The sequence below is a fragment of the Natrix helvetica genome (genome assembly GCF_964273705.1).
Source record: "Natrix helvetica genome assembly, chromosome: 1".
Lineage (NCBI taxonomy): Eukaryota > Metazoa > Chordata > Lepidosauria > Squamata > Natricidae > Natrix > Natrix helvetica.
Window position 1 is genome coordinate 371,824,814 of NC_138548.1, and position 27,740 is coordinate 371,852,553.

The window sequence follows — 27,740 nt, forward strand, 5'->3', positions numbered from 1 at the left end:
ATTTTTTAAAGGCAGCCTGTGTAGAGCGTATTACAGCAATCCAAGAGATTGAAGTGGGCATGCAAATGAATCCATGAATAAATACATTGGCGGCCTGCCTCTGAGCTGGCGGCCTGCCTCTGAGCTCCGTATGCCTACGGGGCTGGGTTGCTGCCGGTCCTCTTTTCCATCTCGAGGACTGGGAATCCAGTTAACGACCACCCTGGCTTTTCCTAGGACCCAAGTTGGTCCTCCAGGGTGGTCGGACAGCCAGGGAGAGTGAGGAGAACGTGCCGGCTGGAGTTGGAGGCTGGCGGTATGGGTCAGGAGCCGGAAGCAGCGACGCTTCACTGAGTGAGGGGTCCTTGCCGGCCGCCTTGAAAGAGGCGGTGGTGAGGCCCTTACTCAAGAAGCCTTCTCTGGACCCAGCCGAGTTAGCTAATTACCGTCCTGTCTCCAACCTTCCCTTCTTAGCGAAGGTTGTAGAGAGTGTGGTGGCACAACAGTTCCCACGTCACCTGGAGGAAACTGACTATCTAGACCCGCGCCAGTCCGGTTTCCGGCCCGGTCACAGCATGGAAACGGCCTTGGTCGCATTGGTGGATGATCTCTGGAGGGCCAGGGATGGGGGTTGTTCCTCCATCCTGGTCCTATTAGACCTCTCAGCGGCTTTTGATACCATCGACCATGGTATCCTACTGCGCCGTCTGGAGGGGCTGGGGGTGAGGGGCACCGTTTTGCGGTGGTTCTCCTCCTACCTCTCCGACCGGTCGCAATGCGTGTTGGCAGGGGAGCAGAGGTCGACCCTGAGGCCGCTCACCTGTGGGGTGCCGCAGGGGTCGGTCCTCTCGCCTCTCCTGTTCAACACGTATATGAAGCCGCTGAGTGAGATCATTCGTGGTTTTGGGGTCGAGTACCATCTATACGCTGATGATACTCAGCTGTACATCTCCACCCCGAACCACCCCAACGAGGCCGTCGAAGTGATGTCCCGGTGCTTGGAGGCCGTACGGGTCTGGATGGGAAGCAACAGACTCAAACTCAACCCCTCCAAGATGGAGTGGCTGTGGTTACCGGCGCCCCGGTTCAACCAGTGGGTTCCATCGCTGGCCATTGGGGGCGAGCAACTGGCCCCCGTGGAGCGGGCGCGCAATTTGGGCGTCCTCCTAGATGCCCGGCTGTCGATTGATGACCATGTGGCAGCCGTGGCGAGGGGGGCGTTCCACCAGGTCGCCTGGTGCGCCAATTGCGCCCCCTATTGGACCGGGACGCCCTTCGCACAGTCACTCATGCGCTGGTGACGTCCCGTCTGGACTACTGCAATGCTCTCTACATGGGGCTCCCCTTGAGATGCACCCGAAGACTGCAGCTGGTCCAGAATGCGGCCGCGTGGGCAATCACGGGGAGTACTAGGTACTCCCTCATAACACTTCTCCTGTACGAGCTGCACTGGCTACCTGTGGTTTTTCGGGTGCGTTTCAAGGTGTTGACTATCATTTTTAAAGCGCTCCATGGCATAGGACCTAGTTACCTGCGGGATCGCATCCTACCCCATACATCCCTACGACCAATTCGCTCTCACAGAGAGGGACTCCTCCGGGTGCCGTCCACTAAGTAATGCCAGCGGGCGGCGCCCAGGAGTAGGGCCTTCTCTGTGATGGGCCCAACCCTCTGGAATGACCTCCCCTCCAATATTAGAATCACCACTGACCTCCGCTCCTTCCGCAAGAAACTCAAGACCCACCTGTTCCAATTAGCTGGCCTGGCCCAATCATAGTTTTAATCTTCAACCCTCCTGGCCGGTATTTTAAATTCCTGGGGTAGATTTTTAAGTTGTTTTAATTTTTATTACTATTGTACAGATTTTTATTTAATTTGTTTTTACGGGGTTCTGATGTCTTTCTATGTATATGGTATTTTAACCTTTGTCTGTACACCGCCCCGAGTCCCTTCGGGGAGAGGGAGCGGTTTATAAATGTAATAATAATAATAATAATAATAATAATAATAATAATAATAATAACAACAACAACAACAACAACAACAACAACATTGTTATTTATCTTACTTTGGGGCAGGGGAATAGGGGAATACCAGGTGTAAGATATAGGAATCTAGATAACCACTTGATGGTAACAAAGTGATAGGGAAATTGAGATGACTTTCGGCAGCCGAAAGGCGTCCGCCTTCTCGCTGTTTTGGTGGGCTCCCCTGAATCCTAGGGGGAGCACCGGGTGCCTTGGAGGGGCGCCCTGCCATAGGGGCGGCTTGCTGGGACCCCCTGGAGCGGCGGCGGCCACGGGGGGGGTGTCTCCAGCTTTGCCCCAGGAGCCGGAAAGCATAGGGAGCACGCGGAATGCCACCGCACGCTTCGCCGAACGCAGCCTGGAAGAAAATGATCAATCTGAATGAAACAGCTGAAGTGCGGTGAGGTGGGGGGTCTCCCCACGTCTTTTACTGTCTTTACTCTATTGACTGATCTGCAGGTTTTTTGGGGGGGACTTTGTTTCAACCCTTGGAGGAGTTAAGATTGGAGGGGGGGGAAATTTCCACCCCCCTTGGAAAAGCGGCACTTGGAAAATCTCTCCCTTGTATGGGAGAGAGAGAAAGTTTAAAATCTACTTTCGCTTCCCTTAAATAATGGGGGAAAAAATTTCTTTTTTCTCTTTTGACCACAACTGCGAGAAAAAGGATGGTTGAACTGATTCTTCTCTAAACTATGCATGGGAACTTTGATTTTGTTGTTTCCTAACCACCTGTACTGGCTGAGGCAATATGGCCAACTTCCTCCTTCTTCTTTGTCTTTGTGAATGAGACTCCTCCCTTGAAAAACTTTATGGCTTTGAACTAATTTCCACCCCAGAGACCTCCAGGAGCCTCTTCAAATACGTTTTTCCCCCTGGATTTGGAATATTTTGATCCACCTATCTGCTCTAGTTTTGTATTAAATGATTTATTCTCCTTTGGACTTGCCTGTCTTGTGATCCCTACCAGCTATGCTTTCCCACAGACACCACTTCTCTGTACAGAACAATAACTATCTCCGAGCTTCATGATGGGTCCAAAGAAGTTACCGCCTGGAAAGGCCTCATCGGCCCCGACATCTTCTACGTCCAGCCCCATTGCTCACCAGTCACAACTGGGATCTTTTTTACAACCTAAAGCCCCTGAAGAGAGTTCAAAGGATTTGTCCATTCATCAGATGCTTCAATCCATCTTAAAGGGACAGGATGAAATGAAAAAACAACTGCAGGACTTAAATGATCAGCTCAGAGAGACGAAACAACAAACCACACAGAATGAACAGAAGATAGGTGTACTGGAGGAGGGTGCAGTTGGGATGAGAGACGACCTGAATACAATCCAAAGGCGGAATGTAGAATTTGAGAATCATGTGATAAAAATGGAATTTGAAAGGATGTCTTTTTTCCTTAGGTTCCAAAACTTGCCAGAAGTTGAGAATGAAGATCTTAAGGAGATTATGACCACAATGTTAGCAGAATATATTAACAGAGACAAACAACAGCTTTGGTGGGATATTGACCTGATCTATAGCATTAATTCAGCCTATGCAAGAACACACAATGTTCCAAGGGAAGTTCATGTTAAATTTCTTAGAAAAACCACAAGAGATGAGGTTCTAGGAGCTCAAAGGGGAGGACCATTAAAATATAAGGATAAAGAAATAACCATTCTTAACCAGATCCCAAAGAAAGTAAGAGATAAGAGAAGGAAATATTCCTTCTTAGCAAAAAAAATATACAATAATGGGGTTTGGTTTAGGTGGCTGTTACCAGAAGGCATGTTGCTTTTTTGGGAGGGCAGTAGAATTAGAATCAACACAGTTGTGGAAGCAGAGGCTTTCACTAAAAAACACAATGCTCTCTTAAGTGACATGGGGGAGGTTACACAAGAAACAAAGGAGGGAAGGGCTGAGGCTCTGCCAGTGGACGGGGGTGGGGGAGGATGCGACAACTAGAAGACTCAGATCACAAAAGTGATTTGAAACATTATTGCAAATGTTGTTACAATGTACCCTTATGGAAGTGATAAAAAACAAAATGATTGAAACATACTGATGATTTTGTGTTAAACTTAAAACTGCTAATATCTATGTAAATGTTGATAATTTTCTATTTTTTTTGTAAAAGTTGCGAGATCTGGGGGGGCTTCTCCCCCCCGCACGATGTAGCTGTCAAAATCTTCTATAACCTTTTAACCCCTTTTTTCCTGTAAAACTTTTAAAATCAATAAAATTTGGAATAAAAGCAAAGTGATAGGGAAACTAACTTTTAGCTTCTATCCAGAGGTGGTATTCAGCAGGTTCTGAACCTTACTTTTTCACCATTGAATTTCATTTCCTAGTTCAGTGATCTAGGGAACGTCTCTGAGTTGCTATCAAATGTTAATTTGCATATTCAAAACAAATTCTTTAGTCCCTTTTCTCTTCCTGCCTATCTTCCTCAAGGTCATCTTTCGTCCTCTCTGCAGACCTGTTGCCCAAAGTTGTTAAGCTTGCTTCTAACATTCCTGAATGGAAATGCTTCAGTGTCTCTTCTGCCCATCCTTCAAGATCTCTCTCCCTTCCCCAATGTCTCTTACCTTCCTGAGTGGAGATGGTGCCTTCTGCACACGAGGCACAACCATAACAGCAAAGAGGTCTTCCTTCTAGGACCATCTTGGCTTGGCCAGGAAGACAGCTTTTGGTACACCTGGAGCGAGGCAGGGGCTGACCAAAAAAGAAAAGGAACATCAACTGCAGATGTAAAACGTTCTCCCAGAAGCTGTGCTGATAGCAATAGCACTTAGACTTATATACAGCTTTATAGTGCTTTACAGCCCCCTCTAAGTGGTTTACAGAGTCAGCATATTGCCCCCGACAGTCTGGGTCCTCATTTTACCCACCTTGGAAGGATGGAAGGCTGAGTTACAGTGGTGGGATTCAAAGTTTTTTACTACTGGTTCTGTGGGCAAGGCTTGGTGGGCGTTGCTTGGTGGCTGTGGCAGGGGAAGGATACTGCAAAATCCCCATTCCCTCCCAATCAGCTGGGACTTGGGAGTCAGAGAATAGATGGGGGTGGGGTCAGTCAGAGTTGGTATTTAGTAGTTCTCCAAAATGCTCAAAATTTTCGCTACTGGTTCTCCAGAATTTAACAGAACCTGCTGAACATCACTTTTGCTTGAGTTAACCTTGAGCCTGCTGAGATTCGAACTGCAAATTGCAGTCAGCCGGCAGTCAGCAGAAGTATCCTGCAGTACATCACTCTAACCACTATGCCACCGTGGCGCATAGGCAACATTTTGGGTAAATGGGCAAAGGTTGGGTTGTTTTCAAGGGGAGAAGATATTAGTGATACAATTTCAGTAGCTATGACTATGGTTGGATTCACTCATTACACGAAACCAAATATTCTTAATCATTTGATTGAATAAACCACATTGATCAAGATTTGTTACTGTGGTTAATACACTTGCTAGATTTGTGGAAAGAAGTTGAAATCTACTCCAACAAGAGGAACCTCTGGACTAAAAGCCAAATAATGAGTAACTAATTGATAAATTACAATAACAAGTTTACCAATAAGCTAACGGAAAACAAAAAAAACCTTTTTATGGATTTCAAATGTATATTTCTTTTCTAGGATTCTCTTACCTACTTACTGACCTTTGGACCTTTTACATTTTTGGCTGCAAGTATACCATGAAGAGAAAGGAAGTGTCCAAATAAGCTAGCATTTGTACAAAACCAGCCCATTTTATAGAGTAAAAACAGAAAAATAGAACAAGAACCAACTAGCGTTTGAATCTAGGTAATTCACAATAGATCTCTTGACCATGGAATCCCCATTCAGTGATCTAAAAAACCTAGCTATTTCATAGAGAACAACAATGATTCCAAGTAATCTTTCATCCCAGATCCTTCTACTTCCCATACGTTTCCCAAGTGGTTGGAAAAAATGAAAGAGAGGATGGAAAACATTAGATGAACAATCTCAGCTCACCTGGTTAAACAGTTGGGACCAATTCATGGCCTCCTGGTCAAGGGTGAATTCCAGATCTTTGGACCCCCATGGTCTATCTATTCTCCCAAACTTCACGGCCTTGAAGGACTCATTGGGAAAGGTCACCCAGTTCACGGTATCAAATTTGGCAGCGAGGTGCCCTTTCTCATCCAGAAAAACTCCCTCCATGCAACTATTGTAGAAGTGGGAATCTCCCAGGAAAGGATGAAGCTACAATGACAAAAAAAGAACAACTTGAGAAGGGAAGAAATCAAAGGCACAAGGAGAGTTAACATCATCCACCTGACTCCCATCCAGGACTCAAACCCTAGATTCATCACACCATCTAAAATGCATTTGAATCCTGAAGGCTGACCTTCAGGCTTTCTAAGGGAAACCAAATACCTGCCATGTCTGAAGGACCAGCCTGTGATCTCTTTCCTTCATTGTTTTCCGCTTGGACCTGGATAGGTAGGCAGCGTGTGATGCCCGAGCAACTGCCCAGGCGAGATTGTAAGTACCGTAGCCGTCCTGAGCAAGAGTTTTCTCTACCACCTCTTCCCGTGGGATCTCCAGGCCCTCATTCTCCCGGCACCTCATCCTTCCTTTCACAGAAAAGGGGTGTTTGGAATAAGAACAACTGAATGCTATTCTGCCAAAATCTTGCATAGGGACAAAAAATGTTTCATAAACATATTGTGGTCTTTTTTCAGTATGGATTAAAAAAGAGAACAAACCCTGAAGATGCTGAGGAGACAGTATTTCATGAGATAAACTCATGAAGAGGTCCCACATTGCTGGGGTGATCCAAACTTTTCCCAGGAGAGGCTTAACGTGCTTTTCCACATGTTCGCGAAATGTGAGTATTAACCTGAGGAAATATTGAGTTGATTCACCATAGTATATTAAAACACTGACATGGTTCCACAAGTGAAATGGTGCATTATCCAGCAACCGCGTCTTCCAGGGCAAAGTTGGGATGCTCACCGAGAAAGCTGCACAAATTGTGTTCCTGGTTAAAATGGGATTAAAAGTCCGTAGGAATCTTTGCCCGTTGTCTGTGTCCGTTGCAAGGAGACCGACCCAATTCCACCCAAAATGTTGGAGCAATTTGGCAATTCCCCAATACAAGTATTCTTCTTTGGGGACCATCTGGTAGATGAAGGGGAACTGGGTTTTGTCATTCAGCTTTTCAGACACAAAACCGTGACTGACCTGTTATGAGTAAGAATGAAATTATTGTGAGGCCAAATTTTGGCGAATTTGATCGATGAAAATCCTTTAATGCACACATACCAACACATAACTACAGTCAAGAAAGAGATATAAATGCAATATAAAATGGTTTGAAAGGTTGTCACAGGCAAGGGGGGGACATCAGTTCCAGTGCCCTCTCTGAGTAAGTGCTCTAATGTTTTGAGGGACGGGAGATGTTAAGCACCAAGATAATTTCCTGGCTAGGCTACCTGGATAGTCATGACATTTATTCATTTTTATTTATTTATTTCAGTTTGTCAAACATGTACGAGATAACAAGTATAAGTATAAACATGGACATGAACAGAGGAAATGGGTACGAATAAATGGGGACAATATAACAGGAACTGTAGGCATACTGGTGCGCCTATGTATGACCCCTTACAGACCTCTTAGGAAAGGGTTGAGGTCCACGCTAGACAGTTTTAAGTTTGAAGCTGTGAGGGTTTGAGGATGGAACAAAAGAGTTAGGTAGTGCAATCCAGGCAATGACCACTCTGTTGCTGAAGTCATATTTTCTGCAATTGAGTTTGTATCTATTGTTTGCCAATGTGTTATTGCAGTTGCAGCTGAAGTAGTCAGGTAGGACATTTTCCTGGGCAGGACAGATTCAGGTGTAGCTGTCCCCCCATCCCCATTAATACCTGTGGCATTTTGTAGAGGCTTGATATGGTGGAAATCTGCTCGGAAATGTCGGATTCAAGCCCTTCAATCACAGCCAGCAGCCTCTTCTCTTTTCCACAAATGTAGTTTGGAACATTTGCCTGTCCGGTGGAGAGCAAGTCTGCCAGGGCTTCGGCGGTCATTCTTGGTTGATAATAGTTCTCGTAAATGTCATAGCCCAGAGTGATATTGGGCAGAACCTGGGGATCCTGGTTGATCTCACGGATGGCAAAAAGAAAGGAGAGAAGGAACCAGTATACAGGAAATCCTTTCCTGCATAAAGCAACAAAACAACGACACATATTTAATATCAATTCAGCATTTCAACAGATCTTGAACATAAGCAGGATGTTGGGCTAGATAACTTTGGAGATCCATTCTAACTTTATCCTTATACTGTGGCTACTATTGGTAACAATAATAATATGGTCTCAGGTGAATAGAATAGCATAGAATGGAATAGAATAGAATAGAATGGAATAGAATAAAATGGAATAGAATAGAACTGAAGAGAAGAAAATTATTTATTGGCCAAGCGTGATTGGACACACAAGGAATTTGTCTGGTGCATATGCTCTCAGTGTACATAAAAAGACAAGATACATTCCTCAAAAGTCATAAGGTACAACGCTTAATGATACACATAGGGTACAAATAAGTAACCAGGAAATAATCAATACCAATCGTAAGGTTACAGTCCTGCAGTCATAAGTGGGAGGAGATGGGTGACAGGAACGATGAGAAGACTAATAGTAATTGTAATGCAGCCTTAGTGAATGGTTTGAGAGTGTTGAGGGAATTATTTGTTTAGCAGAGTGATGGCATTCAGGAAAAAAAACTTGTGTCTAGTTGTCTTGGTGTGTAGTGCTCAATAGCATTTTTTTGAAGGTACGAGTTGAAACAATTTATGTGCAGGATGCGAAGAGTCTGTATATATTTTCACAGCCCTCTTTTGACTCGTGCAGTGTACAGGTCCTCAATGGAAGTCACGTTGGTGGTAATTGTTTTTTCTGCAGTTCTAATTATCTTTTGAAGTCTGGTCTGTCTTGTTGGGTTGCAGAGCCAAACCAGAGAGTTATCTTTCCGAAAGCAGAAGAGGCAGAAATATAGATGAAAAAATATCCCTGAGGATTGTTCATGGTGGAGAGGATCATTGGGTGTCCATGAAAGCTGATTCCATGCAAAAAATAGTATGAAAACAATGCCACAGATCTACTTACAAAGTTGGTTGATTAAGGTAAGGCTGAATGAACGTTGCTGGAAGACTGATAGCTGTTCTTAGAGGCACAATCCCACCAAGTAAGAGATCTCCTGGGTGGTAATAATTGTATACTGTATCCCGATCCTTGGCGAAGTCGAGGGGGCATTTTCTCCCACTAGTTTTGGTGGGCAGCAGCAGCAGAAGCAACAGCAAGAAGAACAGCTTTGGTCTGGTGGCAAACTCTGGTAGCATCTCAAGAAATAGAGCTCTCTCTAAAAAGTCCAACCACAGCTTTACAGGCAAGGCATGATCTCACATCTTGGCATCCTCTCCAAATCTCTGTCTGAATATATTGGCTTCAGAGGAAGGATTTATTTCAACATCAGGCAAGATTCAAGATGAGGTTGCAGCAGGCTGCTCCCCACCTTCAGAGATTCAGTGACGATGGCCGGACAAAGCCCCATGAGATTTATAAGATAGAAAGAATATGATTTTCATAATTACTAGACATCTGAGCCCCATTGGCACAGTGGTTAGAGTGCAGTACTGCAGTCTACTTCTGCTGACTGCTGGCTGCCTGCAATTTGGCAGTCCAAATCTCACCAGATTTAAGGTTGTCTCAGCCTTCTATCCTTCCGAGGTGGGTAAACTGAGGACCCAAATTGTTGGGGGCAATATGCTGACTCTGTAAAACCGCTTAGAGAGGACTGTGGTATATAAGTCTAAGTGCTATTGCTATCTGGTCTCTAGGAGCAGGTGTAGAATTAGAGGACAGCTGATCTAAAAGTCTGATGTGGGTTACTGGTGTTTTGTGAACTTTCTTTGAACTTTGACAACTTCTAGATCCAAGAAACTCACTTCTTATTCATCTACTCTACAGGGGTCAAACTCACCACGTCATGTTGCTGTCACATGATGTTTTGCAACATTTTTCCTTTCACTTAACTGGGGTGGGTGTGGCCTGTGCATGACCTATCTGGCCAATGGGCCACCAGTTTGACACTCCTGATCTACTCTAGTCCCCAGAGAGAATGTCTATGGAGATTTTCAGTCATCCAGGTCATGGTTGTCCCAAAGGTGCTTTTTCAAGAGGCAACTGGACTTTCTGATTTTTCTTTGAAGACGTTTCACTTCTCATCCAAGAAGCGTCCTCAACTCTGACTGGATGGTGGGGAATGGAAGGATTTATACTCTTTGCAGACTGGTGGTCATTTGTATTCTTTAGAGAATTGTTGAGGCCTCCTGGAGTTTTATCTGTGTTGTAGGGTGTCACCTTAGTAGTGCAAATTCAGCAGGTTCTGTCCAGTTCTGGAGAACCGGTAGCGGAAATTCTGAGTACCATAGTTTTCTGAGTATAAGACGCACTTTCTTCCCTCAAAAAAGAGGGTTAAAATCTGGGTGCGTCTTATACACTGAACACAGCATTTTTGGCCTACTGAAACCCTGCCCCCTTTACAAAAAAATGGACATGCAGAGGGTTTGGGAGGCTTGCAAATTGCTCCTGAGGGCTGGGGATGGCTGTTTTTGCTCTTTTCTGGCACCCCAGCCCCCAGGAGCACTTTTAAAATCTTCCCAAAGCTCTGCATGCCCTTTTTCTTGCAAAGAACTGGTCCGTTTTTGTGAAAAATGGGCTGGATTTTGCTCATTTTTACACACACCCCCAGTCCCCAGAAGCACACTGCAAGTCTCCCAAAGCTCTGCATGCCCCCCTCTCTTTTTTGCAAAAAACGAGGCCTGCAGAGGGTTTGGGAGGCCTGCAGAGTGCAAAAATATTTGTTTTAAATTTACCTCTTCAAAATCATGGTGCGTCTTATATTCCAGTGCATCTTATAGTCCGAAAAATGTGGTAGTTTAGAGAACTGGTAAATACCACCACGACTGGCCCCTCCCCTATCTATTCTCTGCCTCCTGAGTCCCAGCTGAGTCCCCAAATGGGGATTTTGAAGTAACCTTCCCCTGGTGTGGGGAATGAATGGAGATTTTACGCCCACCAAGCCACACCCACAGAACCGATAGTAAAAAAAATTGAATCCCGCCACTGGTACTAACACTTTAAATGACCAACAGGGGTATACTATCTCTCTATTGATGCAGCCCAGAACTATCATTTGGGGTTTTTTGGCTTTTGTCTTTTCCTCCTGTTTTACTTATAAATTGGTCTTGTTTTTTAGGAAAAGACAAACTTTCTTCCAGATTTTTTTCTTCCTCTGTCCTTGAATTTCCCTCCCAAGTTTTCCCTTGTTATTCCAGACATCCTGGTCCCTGTTCTTGGGGTACTTCTCAGAGGTGCTATTCTGCCGGTTTGGACCAGTTTGCCCGAACTGGTAGCAGAAATAGCGGCTGGTCCCACCCAACCACCCCGGCTCTATGGCATCCCATTTAGGCGCTTTTTTAAGCCGAAGAGCATGTGCGGAAGGCTGGGTGCATGCGCGGACGTGGTGCGTGCAAGCGAAGCGATTGCACTTGCACGCTCACATTTGCGAACCGGTAGGGAAGGTAAGTGAATACCACTCCTGTTACTTCTCTATAAACAAATAAATATGGTAGTCAAATAAATATGGAAGTTCGGGAATGGGCCTCCGGTTTGCTCGTAGGGCTGATTTAAGCCCTCCGGAGCTTTCAGGGGCCTTCCAGAGGTTTACCTGAACGTTCCAGAGGACTAAAAACGACCCTATGAGCAAACTGGAAGTGACTTCCGGTTTGCTCGTGGCGTCATTTTTTTCCCCTCTGAAACCTTCAGGAAGCCTCCTGGAGGCCCTTGAAGGTTCTGGATGGCTTAAACTGGCTCTACGAGCAAACCGGAAGTCCGTTCCCGAACTTCCGGTTTGCCCTTAGGGCCATTTTTTTGCGCTCCCTGAAGCCTCCGGAGAGCCTCTGGGTGGGGGGGAGGCTGTTTTCACCCTCCCCAGGCTCCTATAAAGCCTGTGGGTTCGCCATCCCAGCTATAGACCATTTCAGACAAATTGTTGTCCAATCTCGTCTTAAAAACTTCCAGTGTTGGAGCATTTGCTGTTCTGGATGCAAGTTGTTTCACTGATTAACTGTTCTATCTGTCAAGAAATTTCTTCTTAATTCTAGGTTGCTTCTCTATCTAATCCTTGTTGTTTTGGTGGATATTTGTTCAGGGAAAGTTCTGTAGTGAAAGTTCTCATCCAGGGAAACATAATAGTCTGCCTTTTTAATATTTCCTAGAACATTTCATTCTTCTAAGAAAGGGGTGAGTGCTAACTTCTTAGCACCCACCCCTTTCTTAGAAGAATGAAATGTTCTAGGAAATATTAAAAAGGCAGAATATTATGTTTCCCTGGATGAGAAAAGGAGAAACATGTTTTAAAGACAAAGCAGCTCCCTGCCTCCTCTTCAGCTCCAGGGTGATGGGATAAAGACAGGGCCCTCAGGACATGATAGGATCAGCCCTCTACCCATCTCACTACATGGCACCTGGGAAGATTACATCACCCAGCAAGGCTCAACCAAGCTTGGGACTCAGGACAGCCTATAGAGTTGCCCCTGCATGGCCCCATGGGAGTCTGACAACCAATCAGAATACAAGCTCAAATTCAAAAGCCCAGAGACGGCATAAAACCGAGGTACTCTCAGCATCTCTCCCCATTTTTTTCCCCCAGGACATCAAACCATGTGGTCCTGTCCACCATTAAAAACCATCTTTCCAAGCAGTCTCTATGTTTCCAGTGTCTTTCTCCCCACTTGGAATTGAACCCAGAAGGACATTTCTTCCGACAGTTCACAGAGCACCAGAAGCCCATGTCTGACTTCTGTTGATTTCAGATCAGCTTTCCTCCACCCCTGCACCTGCTCCTGGAGGCCAGGTGCCATATAATTGTGAAAATCATGGTCCTTTCTTTCCTTCAAATCCTAGGGGATTTTTGTCCAAACATCATCCCTGGATGCCTAAATGTTGAGAGCAGCCTGCTTCCACATTGTCTTGAACCTTGGCTGATGTACAGTGAGCCAATGTAGCTAGGCAGAGATTTGGAGAAGACTCCGAGATGCACATGGGTTCCTTGTAAAGCGGTGGTTGCAGCCTCACCTTTGGGGAGAGAGCTCCGTTTCCTGAAATGCTACCAAGTTTTGCCATGAGAACAAAACTGCTCCTCCTGCTGTTGCTTCTGCTTCTGCTGCCCACCGGAACCAATGGGAGAAAATGCCCGCTCGACTTCACAGAGGATCGGGATGCCACGTACAATTATTATCACCCGGGAGATCTCCTGTTGGGAGGGATTGTGCCTCTAAGAGCTGGTCACTTTCATGCAGCAACATTTCGGGAGCCTCTCTTGAACCAGCCAGCTGTGTAAGTAGGTTTAGAGCTGAATTTGTACTTTTTTTGCATGGAGGTTTTCAAGGATGTCTAATGTTCTGATCCATCAGGAATAATCCTCAGGGAAGTATTTTCTATTTTGCCTGTTCTGTTTCTGGAAAGAAGAATCTGAGACCAAATTATTAGTAATAGTAGTAGCAGTAGTAGGGTTGGAGTTAGAATGGATCACTAAAGTTATTAATCTCACATCCTGCTCAACAGTTAGATCTGATAAAACACTGAATGAATATTTAGAATAGAATAAAATAACAGAATTGGAAAGGACCTTGTAGGTCCTCTAGTCATCTAGTCCATCCCCCTGCTCAAGCAGGAGACTCTATATCATTTCTGACTAGTGGCTATCCAGTCTCTTATTCAAAGGTTCCAGTGAAGCTCCCACAACTTCCGAAGGCAACTTCTGTTCCATTGGTTGATTGTTCTCATTGTCAGAAAAATTATCCTTATTTCTAGGTTGGATCTTTCCTTGATCAGTTTCCATCCATTATTCCTTGTCTGACCTTCGGGCGCTTTGGAGAATAGGTTCACACACACACCTCTTCTCTGTGGCAGCCTCTCAAACATTGGAAGACTGCTCTTATAATTATTTTTGAGTCAATTTGCCTATTGGACAGACCTGTTCTACCTCATATCTTAATGTTCCATTCATATGTAAGGATACCTATTCTTAGTAACCATGACTATCCCGTTCCGAGTGGGGTCCCATGCCCTAGCCCAGCCCGTGAAATCCTCTATCCTTCCTCCATAGATACACAGTCCTGCGTTTCACGGACATATATCGTAACTCCTCCCAATTTGCCTTTTAAGAGGCCACTGGATAAACCTTCAAGATCATCTCAACGGCCCGGAACCATCCCTCCCTACTTGCTTTTTTATTTATTTATTTATTCTTCGCATTTCTAAACCGCCCCCTCTCCCAAAAAGGGACTCGGGCGGTGTACAGTCCACAATAAGAGGCCTTTGGTCTCACCCTTTATACTGGTACATTCACCCTCATGTTCTTATCACCTATGCCAGTTCCACCCCTGGTTGGTCTTTTTTATCTCTACCTTTCACCTGACACCTCAATGCTCGTTACCGTTACCCCTCACCGGGGTAGACATCCCTGGTCCTTCTCTTTACTAGATTAGCTATGCCCAGTTCCTGTAACCATTCTTCATATGTTTTAGCCTCCAGTGCCCTAATCATCCTGGTTGCTATTCTCTGCACTCTTTCTAGAGTCTCGGCATCTTTTTTATGGTATAGTGACCAAAACTGGATGCAGGATTCTAGGTGTGTTCTTACTAAGGCTTTATAGAGTGGTATTAGTACCTCACGGGATCTTGACTGAATCTCTCTGTTAGTGCAATTTAGGATTGCATTAAAGGTGTTCTGTTTTGTGGCTTTATGCAGGAAAGGATTTCCTGCATACTGGTTCCTTCTCTCCTTTCTTTTTGCCATCCGTGAGATCAACCAGGATCCACAGGTTTTGCCCAATATCACCCTGGGCTATGACATTTACGAGAACTATTATAAAGCAAGAATAACTGCTGACGCCCTGATGGACTTGCTCTCCACCGGACAGGCAAATGTTCCAAACTACAGATGTGGAAGAGAGAAGAAGCTTCTGGCTGTCATTGAAGGGGCCGAGTCTGACATTTCCGAGCAGATTTCCACCATGTCGAGCCTCTACAAAATGCCACAGGTATGAATGGGGATTGGGAAGAAAAGCCAACTCTTGATATGTCCTGCCCAGGAAAATGTCATGATCATCCAGGTGTCCTCAACAAGAAGTTATCTTGGCGCTTAAGATCTCCTGGCCATCAAAATATTAGGGCACTGGAACTCATGTTCTCCCTCTGCCTTTAGCTACCCTTCAAACATTCCTACACTTCATTTATATCTCTCAGTTTGTATGTGTGCCTATGCATTGGTAAAGATAAAGGTAAAGGTTCCCTTCGCACATATCTGCTAGTTGTTCCCAACTCTAGGAGGCGTGCTCATCTCTGTTACAAAGCCGAAGAGCCAGCGCTGTCAGAAGATATCTCCGTGGTCATGTGGTCAGCATGACTAAATGCCAAAGGTGCACATAACACTGTTAACCTTCCCACCAAAGGTGGTTCCTATTTTTCTACTTGTATTTTTACCTGCTTTCGAATTGCTAGGTTGGCAGAAGCTGGGACAAGTAACGGGAGCTCACTCCGTTATGTGGCACTAGGGATTTGAACCGCCGACCTTTCTTATAGACAAGCTCTGTGTCTTAGCCACTGAGGGACTGCGTCCTTTGTGTTGGTATCTATATATTACCCATCGTTCATCAAAAGATCAAATCTCCAAACGTTGGCCTCAAAATATTTTCATTCTTATTCTTAATAGGTCAGTTATGGTTTTGTGTCTGAAACTCTGAATGACAAAACCCAGTTCCCCTTCATCTACCGGATGGTCCCCAAAGAAGATTATTTGTATTGGGGAATTGTCAAAATGCTCCACTATTTCAGATGGAACTGGGTCGGCCTCCTTGCACCGGACACTGACAATGGGCAAAGATTCCTAAGGACTTTCAACCCCATATTAACCAGGAACACAATTTGTGTTGCCTTCTCGATGAGCCTCCCAACCTTGTTCTGGAAAACGAAGCTTCTGAACAACAAATCATTTAAGTTGTGGAACCACGTCAGCGTTTTAATATATTATGGAGAAGCTCGCTATTTCTTCACCTTGATAGACATAATTCAAGACTATGTTCAAAGGCACATCAACCCTCTCCTGGCAAAAGTTTGGGTCACCACAACAATGTGGGACCTCTCCATGAATTTATCTTATGAAATTATGTCTCCTCGACATCTCCAAGGTTTCTTCTCTTTCTTAATCCATGCTGGAAAAAGACCGCAATATGATTATGAAACATTTTTCATCCCTATGGATAAGTTTGGCAGAAAGGCATTTAGTTGTTCATATTCCAGACACCCCTTTTCTGTGAAAGGAAGGATGAGATGCCGGGAGAATGAGGACCTGGAGACCCTGCGGGAAGAGGTGGTAGAAAAAACCCTCTCTCTGGATGGCTATGGTATTTATAACCTCGCTTGGGCAGTCGCTCGGGCTTCGCATGATGCCTCCTTATCCAGGTCCAAGCAGAAAGTAATGAAGGAAAGAGATCAGAGATTGATCCTCCAGACATGGCAGGTATCTGTTGTGGCTGGCAGCAGAGTCGGATAGTGAGGTGGTTGGGGAGGAACATGGGCCAGTCCTGGAGGCTGGTGAAGGCTCGGACAAGGGCTCTGTGTCAGATGCAGAGATGGGGCCAAGGCAGTCTTGAAGTTCTCAGCTGCCTTCGGAATTAGACAGCAGTGAGGCAGAGGAACAGCTGGAGCCTGTTCCCAGAGTGCGCATACGCAGAGCTGTCAGAAGAAAAGAACAGCTCAAAAATCAAGGTCGACTTGGGAGTAAAGCCACAGGTGGACGGTGATAGGCCCCTCCCATAGGAAATAAAAGGGGAGCAAAAGGGGAGTGGGCTTTTGCAGGAAACAATTCGTTCATTCATTTCAGGAGTGTGAAGATCTGTCCGTGAATCTCAGAGACTCTGTGCCAAGTCTTTCCTTGCACAGCACTGCACTTGGAAAATATTTTCATGGCAGCTTTCCAAGCTAGATAAGGTCTGTGGTCATACATTCACCTTTGAAAGATTGTTTACCAAGCCTTTGCTGAATGTGAAGGAGAGGAAATCACATTCGTTTAATAAAAGGGGTTTTGTCAAGACCAGGAATCTTGCTTTGTGCTTTTTGGGGAAACTTATGGCCAGAGCAGTATTTGGTTTCCTTCAGAAATCCTGAAGCTGAGCTTTCAGGTTTCAAAGATATTTGTAGATGGTGTGGTGAGTTTAAGATTTCAATCATCTTCCATTTTGTGAGGTTTCTGAGGCAGGGAAGCTCCCACTCCACCTCCTTTGTAGTGACTTCTGGACTCGAGTTATAGGGATGATGCCAACTCTACTCGGAGAACTTAGTTTTTCTTTTCTCGTATTTTTCTTTTGTTTGCCATTGTAGCTTCATCCTTTCCTGGGAGATTCCCATTTCTACAATACTTGCATGGAGGGAGTTTTTCTGGACGAGAAAGGTGACCTCACTGCGAAATTTGAGAGTGTGAACTGGAGGTCCTTTCCTAATAAGTCATTTGGGGCAGTGAAGTTTGGGAGGATAGATAGACCATGGGGGTCCAAAGACCTGGAATTCATCCTTGACCAGGATGCCACAAACTGGTCCCAGAGGTTTAACCAGGTGAGCTGAGAGTCTTCATGTAATGCTTTCCAATCTCTCTTTCATTTTTACAACCATTTGGGAAATGTTTGGGAAGTCGGTGGAGCTGGAATGAAGGATTGCTTGGGATCAGTGTTTCCGATGAAATTGCTAGGCTCCTTGGATCACTGAGTTGGAATCCAAGGTCAAGAAATCTACTGAGGATTAGCCAGGTACTTGGTTCTTCTTCTCATCGGGAGGAAATGGAGATTTTACAGTATCCTTCCCCTGGAGTGGGGAGGGAATGAAGATTTTACAATGTCCATCCCCTGCTACACCCACCCACCAACCCATGCCATGCCCACCAAGCTACGCCCACAGAACCAGTAGTAATTTTTTTTGTTAAACTCACCACTGATTTAGACTTAAATACGGCCTCATAGTGCTTTACACCTAGTGGTGGGATTTAAATAATTTAACAACCGGTTCTCTGCCCTAGTGACCAGCTGGATAGGCATGGCTCAGTGGTCATGTGAGACAACAGACTTAAACTCAACCCCTCCAAGACGGAGTGGCTGTGGCTACCGGCCCCTGGGTTCAACCAGCTGACCCCATCGCTGGCCATTGGGGGCAACCAACTGGCCCCCGTGGAATGGGCGCGCAACTTGGGCATCCTCCTAGATGCCCAGCTGTCTATGGATGACCATGTGGCAGCCGTGGCAAGGGGGGCATTCCACCAGGTTCGCCTGGTGCGCCAATTGCGCCCCCTATTGGACCGGGATGCCCTTCGCACAGTCACTCATGCGCTGGTGACGTCTCGTCTGGACTACTGCAATGCTCTTTACATGGGGCTTCCCTTGAGATGAACCCGGGGACTGCAGTTGGTCCAGAACGCGGCCGCGCGGGCAGTGATGGGGAGTACGAGGTACTCCCATGTGACACCACTCCTGCACGAGCTGCACTGGCTCCCTGTAGTCTTCCGGGTGCGTTTCAAGGTTTTGATAATGATCTTTAAAGCGCTCCATGGCACAGGACCTAGCTATTTGCGGGATTGTATCCTGCCCCATACATCCCTGCGACCAATTCGCTCTCACAGGGAGGGACTTCTCCGGGTGCCGTCCACCAAGCAATGCCAGAGGGCGGCGCCGAGGGGCAGGGCCTTCTCTGTGATGGGCCCAGCCCTCTGGAATGACCTCCCCCCCGATATCAGGACAACAACCGATTTCCGCTCCTTCCGCATGAAACTCAATACAATACAATACAATACAATAGTAGAGTTGGAAGGGACCTTGGAGGTCTTCTAGTCCAACCCCCTGCCTAGGCAGGAAACCCTATACCGTTTCAGACAAATAGCTATCCAACATCTTCTTAAAGACTTCCAGTGTTGGGGCATTCACAACTTCTGGAGGCAAGCTGTTCCACTGATTAATTGTTCTCACTGTCAGGAAATTTCTCCTCAGTTCTAAGTTGCTTCTCTCCTTGATTAGTTTCCACCCATTGCTTCTTGTTCTACCCTCAGGTGCTTTGGAGAATAGTTTGACTCCCTCTTCTTTGTGGCAACCTCTGAGATATTGGAACAATGCTATCATGTCTCCCCTAGTCCTTCTTTCTCTTAAGCTAAACATACCCAGTTCCTGCAACCGTTCTTCATATGTTTTAGTCTCCAGTCCCCTAATCATCTTTGTTGCTCTTCTCTGCACTCTTTCTAGAGTCTCCACATCTTTTTTACATCGTGGCGACCAGAACTGAATGCAGTATTCCAAGTGTGGCCTTACCAAGGCATTATAAAGTGGTATTAACACTTCACGTGATCTTGATTCTATCCCTCTGTTGATGCAGCCTAGAACTGTGTTGGCTTTTTTGGCAGCTGCTGCACACTGCTGGCTCATATTTAAATGGTTGTCCACTAGGACTCCAGGATCCCTTTCACAGTTACTACTACTGAGCAAGGTATCACCTATACTGTACCTGTGCATTCCGTTTTTGTTGCCTAAATGTAGAACCTTACTCTTTTCACCATTGAATTTCATTTTATTAGATAGTGCCCAATGTTCAAGTTTGTCAAGATCCTTCTGTATTTTAAGCCTGTCTTCTGGAGTGTTGGCTATTCCTGCCAGCTTGGTATCATCTGCAAATTTGATGAGTTTCCCATTTATTCCCTCATCCAAATCATTGATGAAATGTTGAAGAGTACAAGACCCACCTGTTCCGACTAGCCGGCCTGGCTTGAATTATAGCTATTCTAATCCCTCTGGATGCAATTTTAAATTAGGTTTGACTCTGGGTGTTTTAATTGTTTTTTAATTGCCTTTTGTTGTTTTTAATTAATTGATTATTTATTTATTGTGTGTGTATAATGCTTTTTGTATATCTCCTTCTTGTCATTTATTTGTTATGTAGTAAATTGTACGCCGCCCTGAGTCCCTTGGTGGAGAGGGTGCGGCATATAAAATGATTAATAAATTAATAAATAAATAAATGTGACTGGGTGGGGGTGGCCAACTCAACATCACTCAGGTCGATGGCTGTTACAATGTAATAAGGATTAACCAAAGAGGCAGTTTCTGTAACCAGAGCAATAAAAAAATAGGCTAGAAACAACACCAGAATGTTTCCTTCCTGCCTTCCTTACAGGATTAGCCCTGTAAAGTGGGAAAAAACAAAATGAGATTTCTTCCAACAACCGGTTCTCCGAATTGCTTAGAAAGTTAACAACCGGTTCTCCCAAATGGGTGCGAACTGGCTGAATCCCACCACTGTTTACAGCCCTCTCTAACCGGTTTGCAGAGTCAGCATATCGCCCCCAGCAATCTGGGTCCTCATTTTACTGATCTTGGAAGAATGGGAAGGCTGAGTCAACTTTGATCCGGTCAGGATCGTACTGCTGGCAGTGGGCAGAGTCAGCCTGCAATACTCCATTCTAACCACTGCACCGCCATTTCGAAAAGAACCTGTCTTTTCCAAATAGGTGGAAATAGCTCCCAGTGCCCACCCCTGACAAATACACATTGCTATTTCACAAAAGAAGAAAAGAGACCAGGGAAGAGCAGGAAAACATTTGTGTCTCATGATAATGGCACTATTTAATCTTCTACGGTTGATGTTTCTTCTCTTTGGGTCAGTCTCTGCCTCGCTCCAGGTGTACCAAAAGCTGTCGTCCTGGTCAAGCCAAGGTGGTCCTGGAAGGAAGGCCTCTTTGCTGCTACAGGTGTGTCATGTGTGCAAAAGACACCATCTCCACTCACGAAGGTAAGAAACACTAAGGGAAAAGGCAGAATATGAAGAATGGGGTGGAGAGTTACAAGTGTCTCAATTCGGAGATGTTTGGAAGCAAACTTGCCAAGCATGTGCAAGTAGTCATTAGAGGCGAAGATAACCATGATGGAGATATAAATGAAGACACAAGGACCTTAAGCATTTGTTTAAAAGAATGTACACTTAGCATTTGGAAGCAACTTCCAAGAGACATTTCCTCAATAAACTGAACTGTAAGAAAGTAGGTGAAGCACAATTAATGTTGTGGCCCACAGTGAGGCAGAGGAACAGCTGGAGACTGTTCCCAGTGTGCACATTCACACAGCTTCTGAAAAGAACAGCTCAGAAATCAGTGTCGACTTGGGAGTAAAGCCACAGGTGGGCGGTGATAGGCCCCTCCCATAGGAAATAAAAGAGGAGCAAAAGAGGAGTGAGCTTTTGCAGGAAACAATTCGTTCATTCGTTTCCAGGAGTGTGAAGATTTGTCAAAAACAGATCATGCCAGACTAATCTTATTGCATTCTTTGATAATGTGACAAAATTAGTGGACCAGAGGAATGCCGTTGATATAGTTTACTTGGACTTCAGTAAGGCTTTTGATAAGGTAGACCATAACCTACTACTAAATAAAGTAGAAGAATGTGGGTTAGACAGCATCACCACCAGATAGATTCGTAACTGGCTGACCAACCGCACTCAACGTGTAGTCCTCAATGGAACTGCATCTCCATGGAGGGAGGTATGCAGTGGAGTACCCCAAGGCTCTGTTTTAGGCCCAGTACTCTTCAACATCTTCATCAATGATTTGGATGAGGGAATAAATGGGGAACTCATCAAATTTGCAGGTGACACCAAGCTGGCAGGAATAGCCAACGCTCCAGAAGACAGGCTTAAGATGCAGAAGGATCTTGACAAACTTGAACATTGGGCACTATCTAATAAAATGAAATTCAATGGTGAAAAGAGTAAGGTTCTACATTTAGGCAACAAAAACGGAATGCACAGGTACAGTATAGGTGGTACCGTGCTCAATAGTAGTAACTGTGAGAGGGATCTTGGAGTTCTAGTGGACAGCCATTTAAATATGAGCCAGCAGTGTGCAGCAGCTGCCAAAAAAGCCAACACAGTTCTAGGCTGCATCAACAGAGGGATAGAATCAAGATCACGTGATGTGTTAATACCACTTTATAATGCCTTGGTAAGGCCACACTTGGAATACTGCATTCAGTTCTGGTCGCCACAATGTAAAAAAGATGTGGAGACTCTGGAAAGAGTGCAGAGAAGAGCAACAAAGATGATTAGGGGACTGGAGACTAAAACATATGAAGAACGGTTGCAGGAACTAGGTATGTCTAGCTTAAGAGAAAGAAGGACTAGGGGAGACATGATAGCAGTGTTCCAATATCTCAGGGGTTGCCACAAAGAAGAGGGAGTCAAGCTATTCTCCAAGGCACCTGAGGACAGAACAAGAAGCAATGGGTGGAAACTAATCAAGGAGAGAAGCAACTTAGAACCGAGGAGAAACTTCCTGACAGTTAGAACAATTAATCAGTGGAACAGCTTGCCTCCAGAAGTTGTGAATGCCCCAACACTGGAAGTCTTTAAGAAGATGTTGGATAGCCATCTGTCTGAAACGGTATAGGGTTTCCTGCCTAGGCAGAGGGTTGGACTAGAAGACCTCCAAGGTCCCTTCCAACTCTACTATTGTATTGTATTGTAAGATCTGTCCGTGAATCTCAGAGACTCTGTGCCAAGTCTTTCCTTGCACACCACTGCCTTTGGAAAATATTTACATGGCAGCTTTTCAACCTACTGTAGATAAGGTCTGTGGTCATACATTCACCTTTGAAAAACTGTTTACCAGGCCTTTGCTGAATGTGAAGGAGAGGAATTCACATTCATTTAATAAAAGGGGTTTTGCAGTGACCAGGAATTTGCTTTGTGCTTTTGGGGAAAGCCTAGGTCAGAACAATTAGATTTTTAAGTTTCAGTTATTAGTGGCAATCTCAATAAAAGTGTTTTCAGTCTTTCTGTGGAGTTGATTGCCAGGTTTGGTCTATAAGGTGGGGATAAGAGGAAGGGCAAGGCCAGAAAGCCCCACGGGATTGGTCAACCGAAGAAACCTACCAGCTGTTGAGTTTCAAACAATTGGATTGTTGCAAGATGGAAGCCAGCGATTAGTTTTCTTATCTCTTTGCTGCTGTTAAGTAGATGTCTAGATTTCTGCATCCATGAGAATGGAAAGGAATGGAATACTTTAGTTGGCCAAGTGTCATTAGACGCACAAAGAATTTGTCTCCTTATGTCTCTAATCACACTAGTCATACTAGTTTGGTAGTTTCCAGAGTAGGATAAATAATAATTATTTATTCAATAAGGGACTCTGGCGGTGAACAAAATTAAAATCATGTGAAAACAGAAGTTGTGGGTATTCCATCACTGGAGGATTTTAAGAAGAGATTGGACAGCCATTTCTCTGAAATGGTATAGAGCCATGATGGCGAACCTATGGCACACGTGCCAGAAGTGGCACGCAGAGCCATTTCTCCTGGCACACGGAGCCATCACCAGTTGCTCTTCTGGGTTCAGGTGCAGCAGCCAGCTGGTCTTTACGTGCATTGGCATGCCAGAAAACAGAAGAGGAGCCGCCCGGTGCGCATGCGCATGCCAGGAAAATGATCTTGTTTTCAGTGTACACATGCATGTTGGCCGTTTGGTGATCTGGTTCCTGGCACACATGCGCAGACAAAAAACCAACAGGAAGAGCAAGGACCGCGCATGCCAAAAGACGTGGAGAGGGGATCCCGGCCATCGCTTAGTAGAGCAGAGCTGTGGTCGGGGTTTCCCTCCCTCCCTGCCCGAGTGGGATTCTTGAGTGGCCCTCGCCCACCAGCCCATGGCTCATCTGCAGTCCGAAGGGCTTGGCTGGCTTGGGCACCTCAGAAAAGCAGCGGCAGCGGCAGCCACAAGGGGAAGGGCAGGAGCGACCAGCCAGTCCCTGTAGCCACTCCCACACCAGCCAGAAGCGGCACTGTGATAGCCGCCAGGGACGAGGGGGCGGCGGTGGCAAGGACGGGCAAGGGCTTCCCTCCCTCCCCACCCAAGTGGGCTTCTTGCACAGCTCCAGGCTGCGGCGCTGATGAGGATCCACGGTCCGGAGTGCTGCCGCTTCCAGTGGGATATATTCTGCCAGGCCCTCGGCGGTATCTTTATGCAGGTAGCTCACCTCCCCGCCAGCAGCTCCTCCAGCGTCCCGGCTGGAAGCAACAGTGCAACAGTCGCCATTACCAGGGGCGAAGGGGTGGCAGTGGCGAGAACAGATGACCGCCACCCCTTCCTCCCTTCCCCAACAGCGGCTGTTGCACTTCCGCATCGCTTCCAGCGAGGATGCTGGCGGAGGAGCTGTTGGTGGGGAGGCGAGCTAACCGCATAAAGACGCCGCCAAGGGCCTGGCAGAATATATCCCGCTGGAAGCGGCAGCTCTCTGCACCGCGGATCCTCATCAGAGCTGCAGGCTGGAGCCGTGCAAGAAGCCCGCTTGGGTGGGGAGGGAGGGAAGCCCTTGCCCGCCCGTCCTCACCACCGCCACCCCTTCGGCCCCGGTACCAGGACGCCTTGGCAACGCTCGCCTCACACAGCAACAAAGTGTGTGCGTGTGTGCGTGTGTGTGTAACGGGGGCTGGCTGGGACCGATCAGCTGAGAGGCTGGCACAGAAGTGCCTCTTGGAGGAAAGAGGCAGGGATGCTGGCTGGCATTCGCTTCCATTACTGTTCGCCGCCACCGCTGCCCCGACAGGATGGAGCATTACCGCCCCATCCCTGCTGCTTGCAGCCCAGGCCCCGCCTGCCCTGATTAGCTGAAAATGGCGAGGGAGCAAGCCGTGATGAGCAGTAAGGGAAATGAGCGCCGGCCACTATCCCTGCCTTTTCGCGGCAGTGGGGAAGACTTCTTTGCCAGCCTCTCAGGTGATCGATCTCATCCAGCCCATTTTACACACACACACACACACACACACACACACACATACACACACACACCGCTTGTTGCCGTGCAAGGTGAGCGCTGCTGGGGAGTAATCAGGGGGAGAGGGGGGAGAAGGCCGTCCCTAGCAGAAGTTTGTTTTCTTCTCCCCCTCCCAGATTTCTCCCCAGCAGCGGTGTGTGTGTCTGAGTGTGTGTGGCCGGCAGGGATAGTGGCCGGCGCTCATTTCTCTTACTGCTCATCGCGGCTTGCTCCCTCGCCACTTTCAGCTAAGCAGCGCAGGCGGGGCCTGGGCTGCAACCAGCAGGGAGGGGGTGGTAATGCTCCGTTCTGCTGGGGCGGTGGCGCCGAAAAGTAAGGGAAGCGAATGCCAGCCAGCATCTCTGCCTTCTTCCTCCGAGTGCCGCTTCTTTGCCAGCCTCTCAGCTGATCAGTCCCAGCCAGCCCCTATTACACACACGCACATACACACTTTGCTGCCGCGTGAGGCGAGCGCTGCCAGGGAGAGCAGGCAGGAGAAGGCATCCCTAGCAGAAGTTTGTGTTCTTCTCCCCCTCCTGCTGATTTCTCCCCGGCAGCGCTAGTCTTGCACTGGGGCAAGCATGGTGGCTCCCAAAGAGAATGAAACGGGCGCAGCGCTCTTCCAACAACCGAGGAAGGAAGAGGAGCGGGGCTTCAGGAAAGCCTCCGGAGGCTGGAGAGGACTAAAAACAGCCCCAAAGGATCTGTTTCTGGCTTCCAGAGGGCATCTAGGAGGGCGGGGGAGGCCACTTTTGCCCTCCCCAGGCTTCAAGAAAGCCTCCGGAGCATGGGGCAGGGGTGAATGCACAGTGTGTGTGTGTGTGTGTGTGTGTCACGTGCGCATGCGCAGTTGGGTGGGGAATTGAGTGGGCACGTGGGGGGGGGTGCAGTAGCGAGCGTATGCGCAATTCTGGCACGCCATAAAAAAAAGGTTCGCCATCACTGGTATAGAGCCAGGATCGGCAACCTTAAACACTCAAAGGGCCATTTGGACCCATTATCCACAGAAAAGAAAACACCGGGAGCCACAAAATTCTTTCAACGTCTGAAATAAAGATAACACTGCATATATCGTTTTTTATCTTTATGCTATATAGAAAAAAACTATCGTGTGTTGCATTTATGAAACCAGTGACCTGCCACAGAGAAAACACATTTTTATTTCTGCATGCAACAAAAACATTTTGAACTCCGGAGAAAAAAAAGATGGGTCGAAAAGCTCAATAAATAACATGCCGGCAGATGTCGCACATTGGCGGTTGTGACACGTATTTTGAGTGACAGGGAGCAGCAGCAGAAGGATGAAAGAGCCACATGTGGCTCCAAAGCCATGGGTTGCTGACCCTTGGTTATAGATTCTCCGGCCTGAGCAAGGGTTTGGACTAGAAGACCTCCAAGGTTGCTTTAATTGAGTTTGCATTAAAGCTGCAAAGCGGTGCATGCAACACATGTTTTGTCTTCCAATGTAATGTCGTGGACTATGATGGGTGTGAGAATTGGAAGCTGAGACTTTAACAGGGGAGGGTCTCTTCTCTTCTCTTCTCCTGTCTTCTCCTTTCTTCCTCTCTTTAACAGACCATGATTTTGAGGCACAATATCTGAGCCATAACTTATTATATACCTATTCAAAAGGAGTTTGTATTATGTCCATGTAAAATTAATATTTGAGGTCTTGCCTGTCTTCTCCCCAGATGCAGAGAAGTGCACAAGATGTCCAGAAGATCAGCATCCAAACAATGACCAAACCAAATGCATCCCCAAGAAGGTAACCTTCTTGTCTTACAAAGAAGACTTGGGGATAATCCTGGCTTCCTTTGCTCTCATCTTGTCTTTGGTCACTGTCTTCATCTTAGCAATCTTCATCAAATTCTTAGAAACTCCCATAGTCAAAGCCAACAACCGGGACCTCTCCTACATCCTCCTGGTCTCTCTTCTGTTGTCCTTCCTGACTTCCCTCCTCTTCATTGGTCGTCCAAGGGCAGCCACTTGCATTCTCAGGCAAACTTCCTTCAGCATCATCTTCTCCGTTGCTGTTTCTTCCATCTTAGCAAAAACAATCACAGTATTGCTGGCTTTCCTGGCCACAAGACCTGGGAATGCTGCGAGGAGATGGCTGGGAAAGACTCTGGCCAACTCCATTGTCCTTTCTGGCTCTGGTATCCAAGCTGTCATCTGTACCATCTGGCTGGCGGTTTCTCCCCCATTCCCTGAGTCTGACAAGCAATCCCAGTCAGAGGAGATTGTTCTGAAGTGCAATGAAGGCTCTGTTGCCATGTTTTATGGTGCCCTCTCATACATGGGCTTCTTGGCTGCCATCTGCTTCATGGTGGCTTTCCTGGCCAGGAACCTGCCTGGGGCCTTCAATGAAGCCAAGTTTATCACCTTCAGCATGCTGGTCTTCTGCAGTGTTTGGGTGTCTTTTGTGCCCACCTATCTCAGCACTAAGGGGAAGTACATGGTTGCTGTGCAGGTCTTCTCCATCTTGGCCTCCAATGCTGGCCTGCTGGCCTGCATCTTCATCCCAAAATGCTACATTATTTTGATACGACCTGAGTTGAATACAAAGGAGCAACTAACGGCAAAAACTAAAGGTGACTTGAAAGCAAAAATAGACCAATCCTAATTGTCATAACCCTCTCAGGTGCTGCTATATCATAGCTTGATATATTCAGGGGAATTTGGTGAATCTGTTTGAATGCTCCATGCCCTCCATCACAGTGGAAACCTCTGAAACTTCTGAAATGTTTCTGGACTTTTAGGGGGAAAGCAGCATGATGAGAGCTATATTTTTGACTGTCCTCTTGATGACTGATCTAGTAATAACCTGAACACA

General features: G+C 46.4%; 1 protein-coding gene across 2 annotated transcripts; it reads left to right on the top strand.

Annotated features, from left to right (window-relative positions):
* On the top strand, positions 1-27,740 carry LOC309391835 (vomeronasal type-2 receptor 26-like). Of its 2 annotated transcripts, XM_081952631.1 has the most exons (6): positions 1-53; positions 14,831-15,122; positions 15,794-16,600; positions 17,461-17,691; positions 20,772-20,898; positions 26,599-27,740. In XM_081952631.1, the coding sequence occupies exons 2-6, from the start codon at positions 14,979-14,981 to the stop codon at positions 27,528-27,530; spliced, it is 2,241 nt and encodes a 746-aa protein (XP_081808757.1). In that variant the 5' UTR covers positions 1-53; positions 14,831-14,978; the 3' UTR covers positions 27,531-27,740. The 2 variants fall into 2 exon arrangements, with proteins under 2 accessions (XP_081808757.1, XP_081808758.1); XM_081952632.1 differs by lacking the exon at positions 15,794-16,600.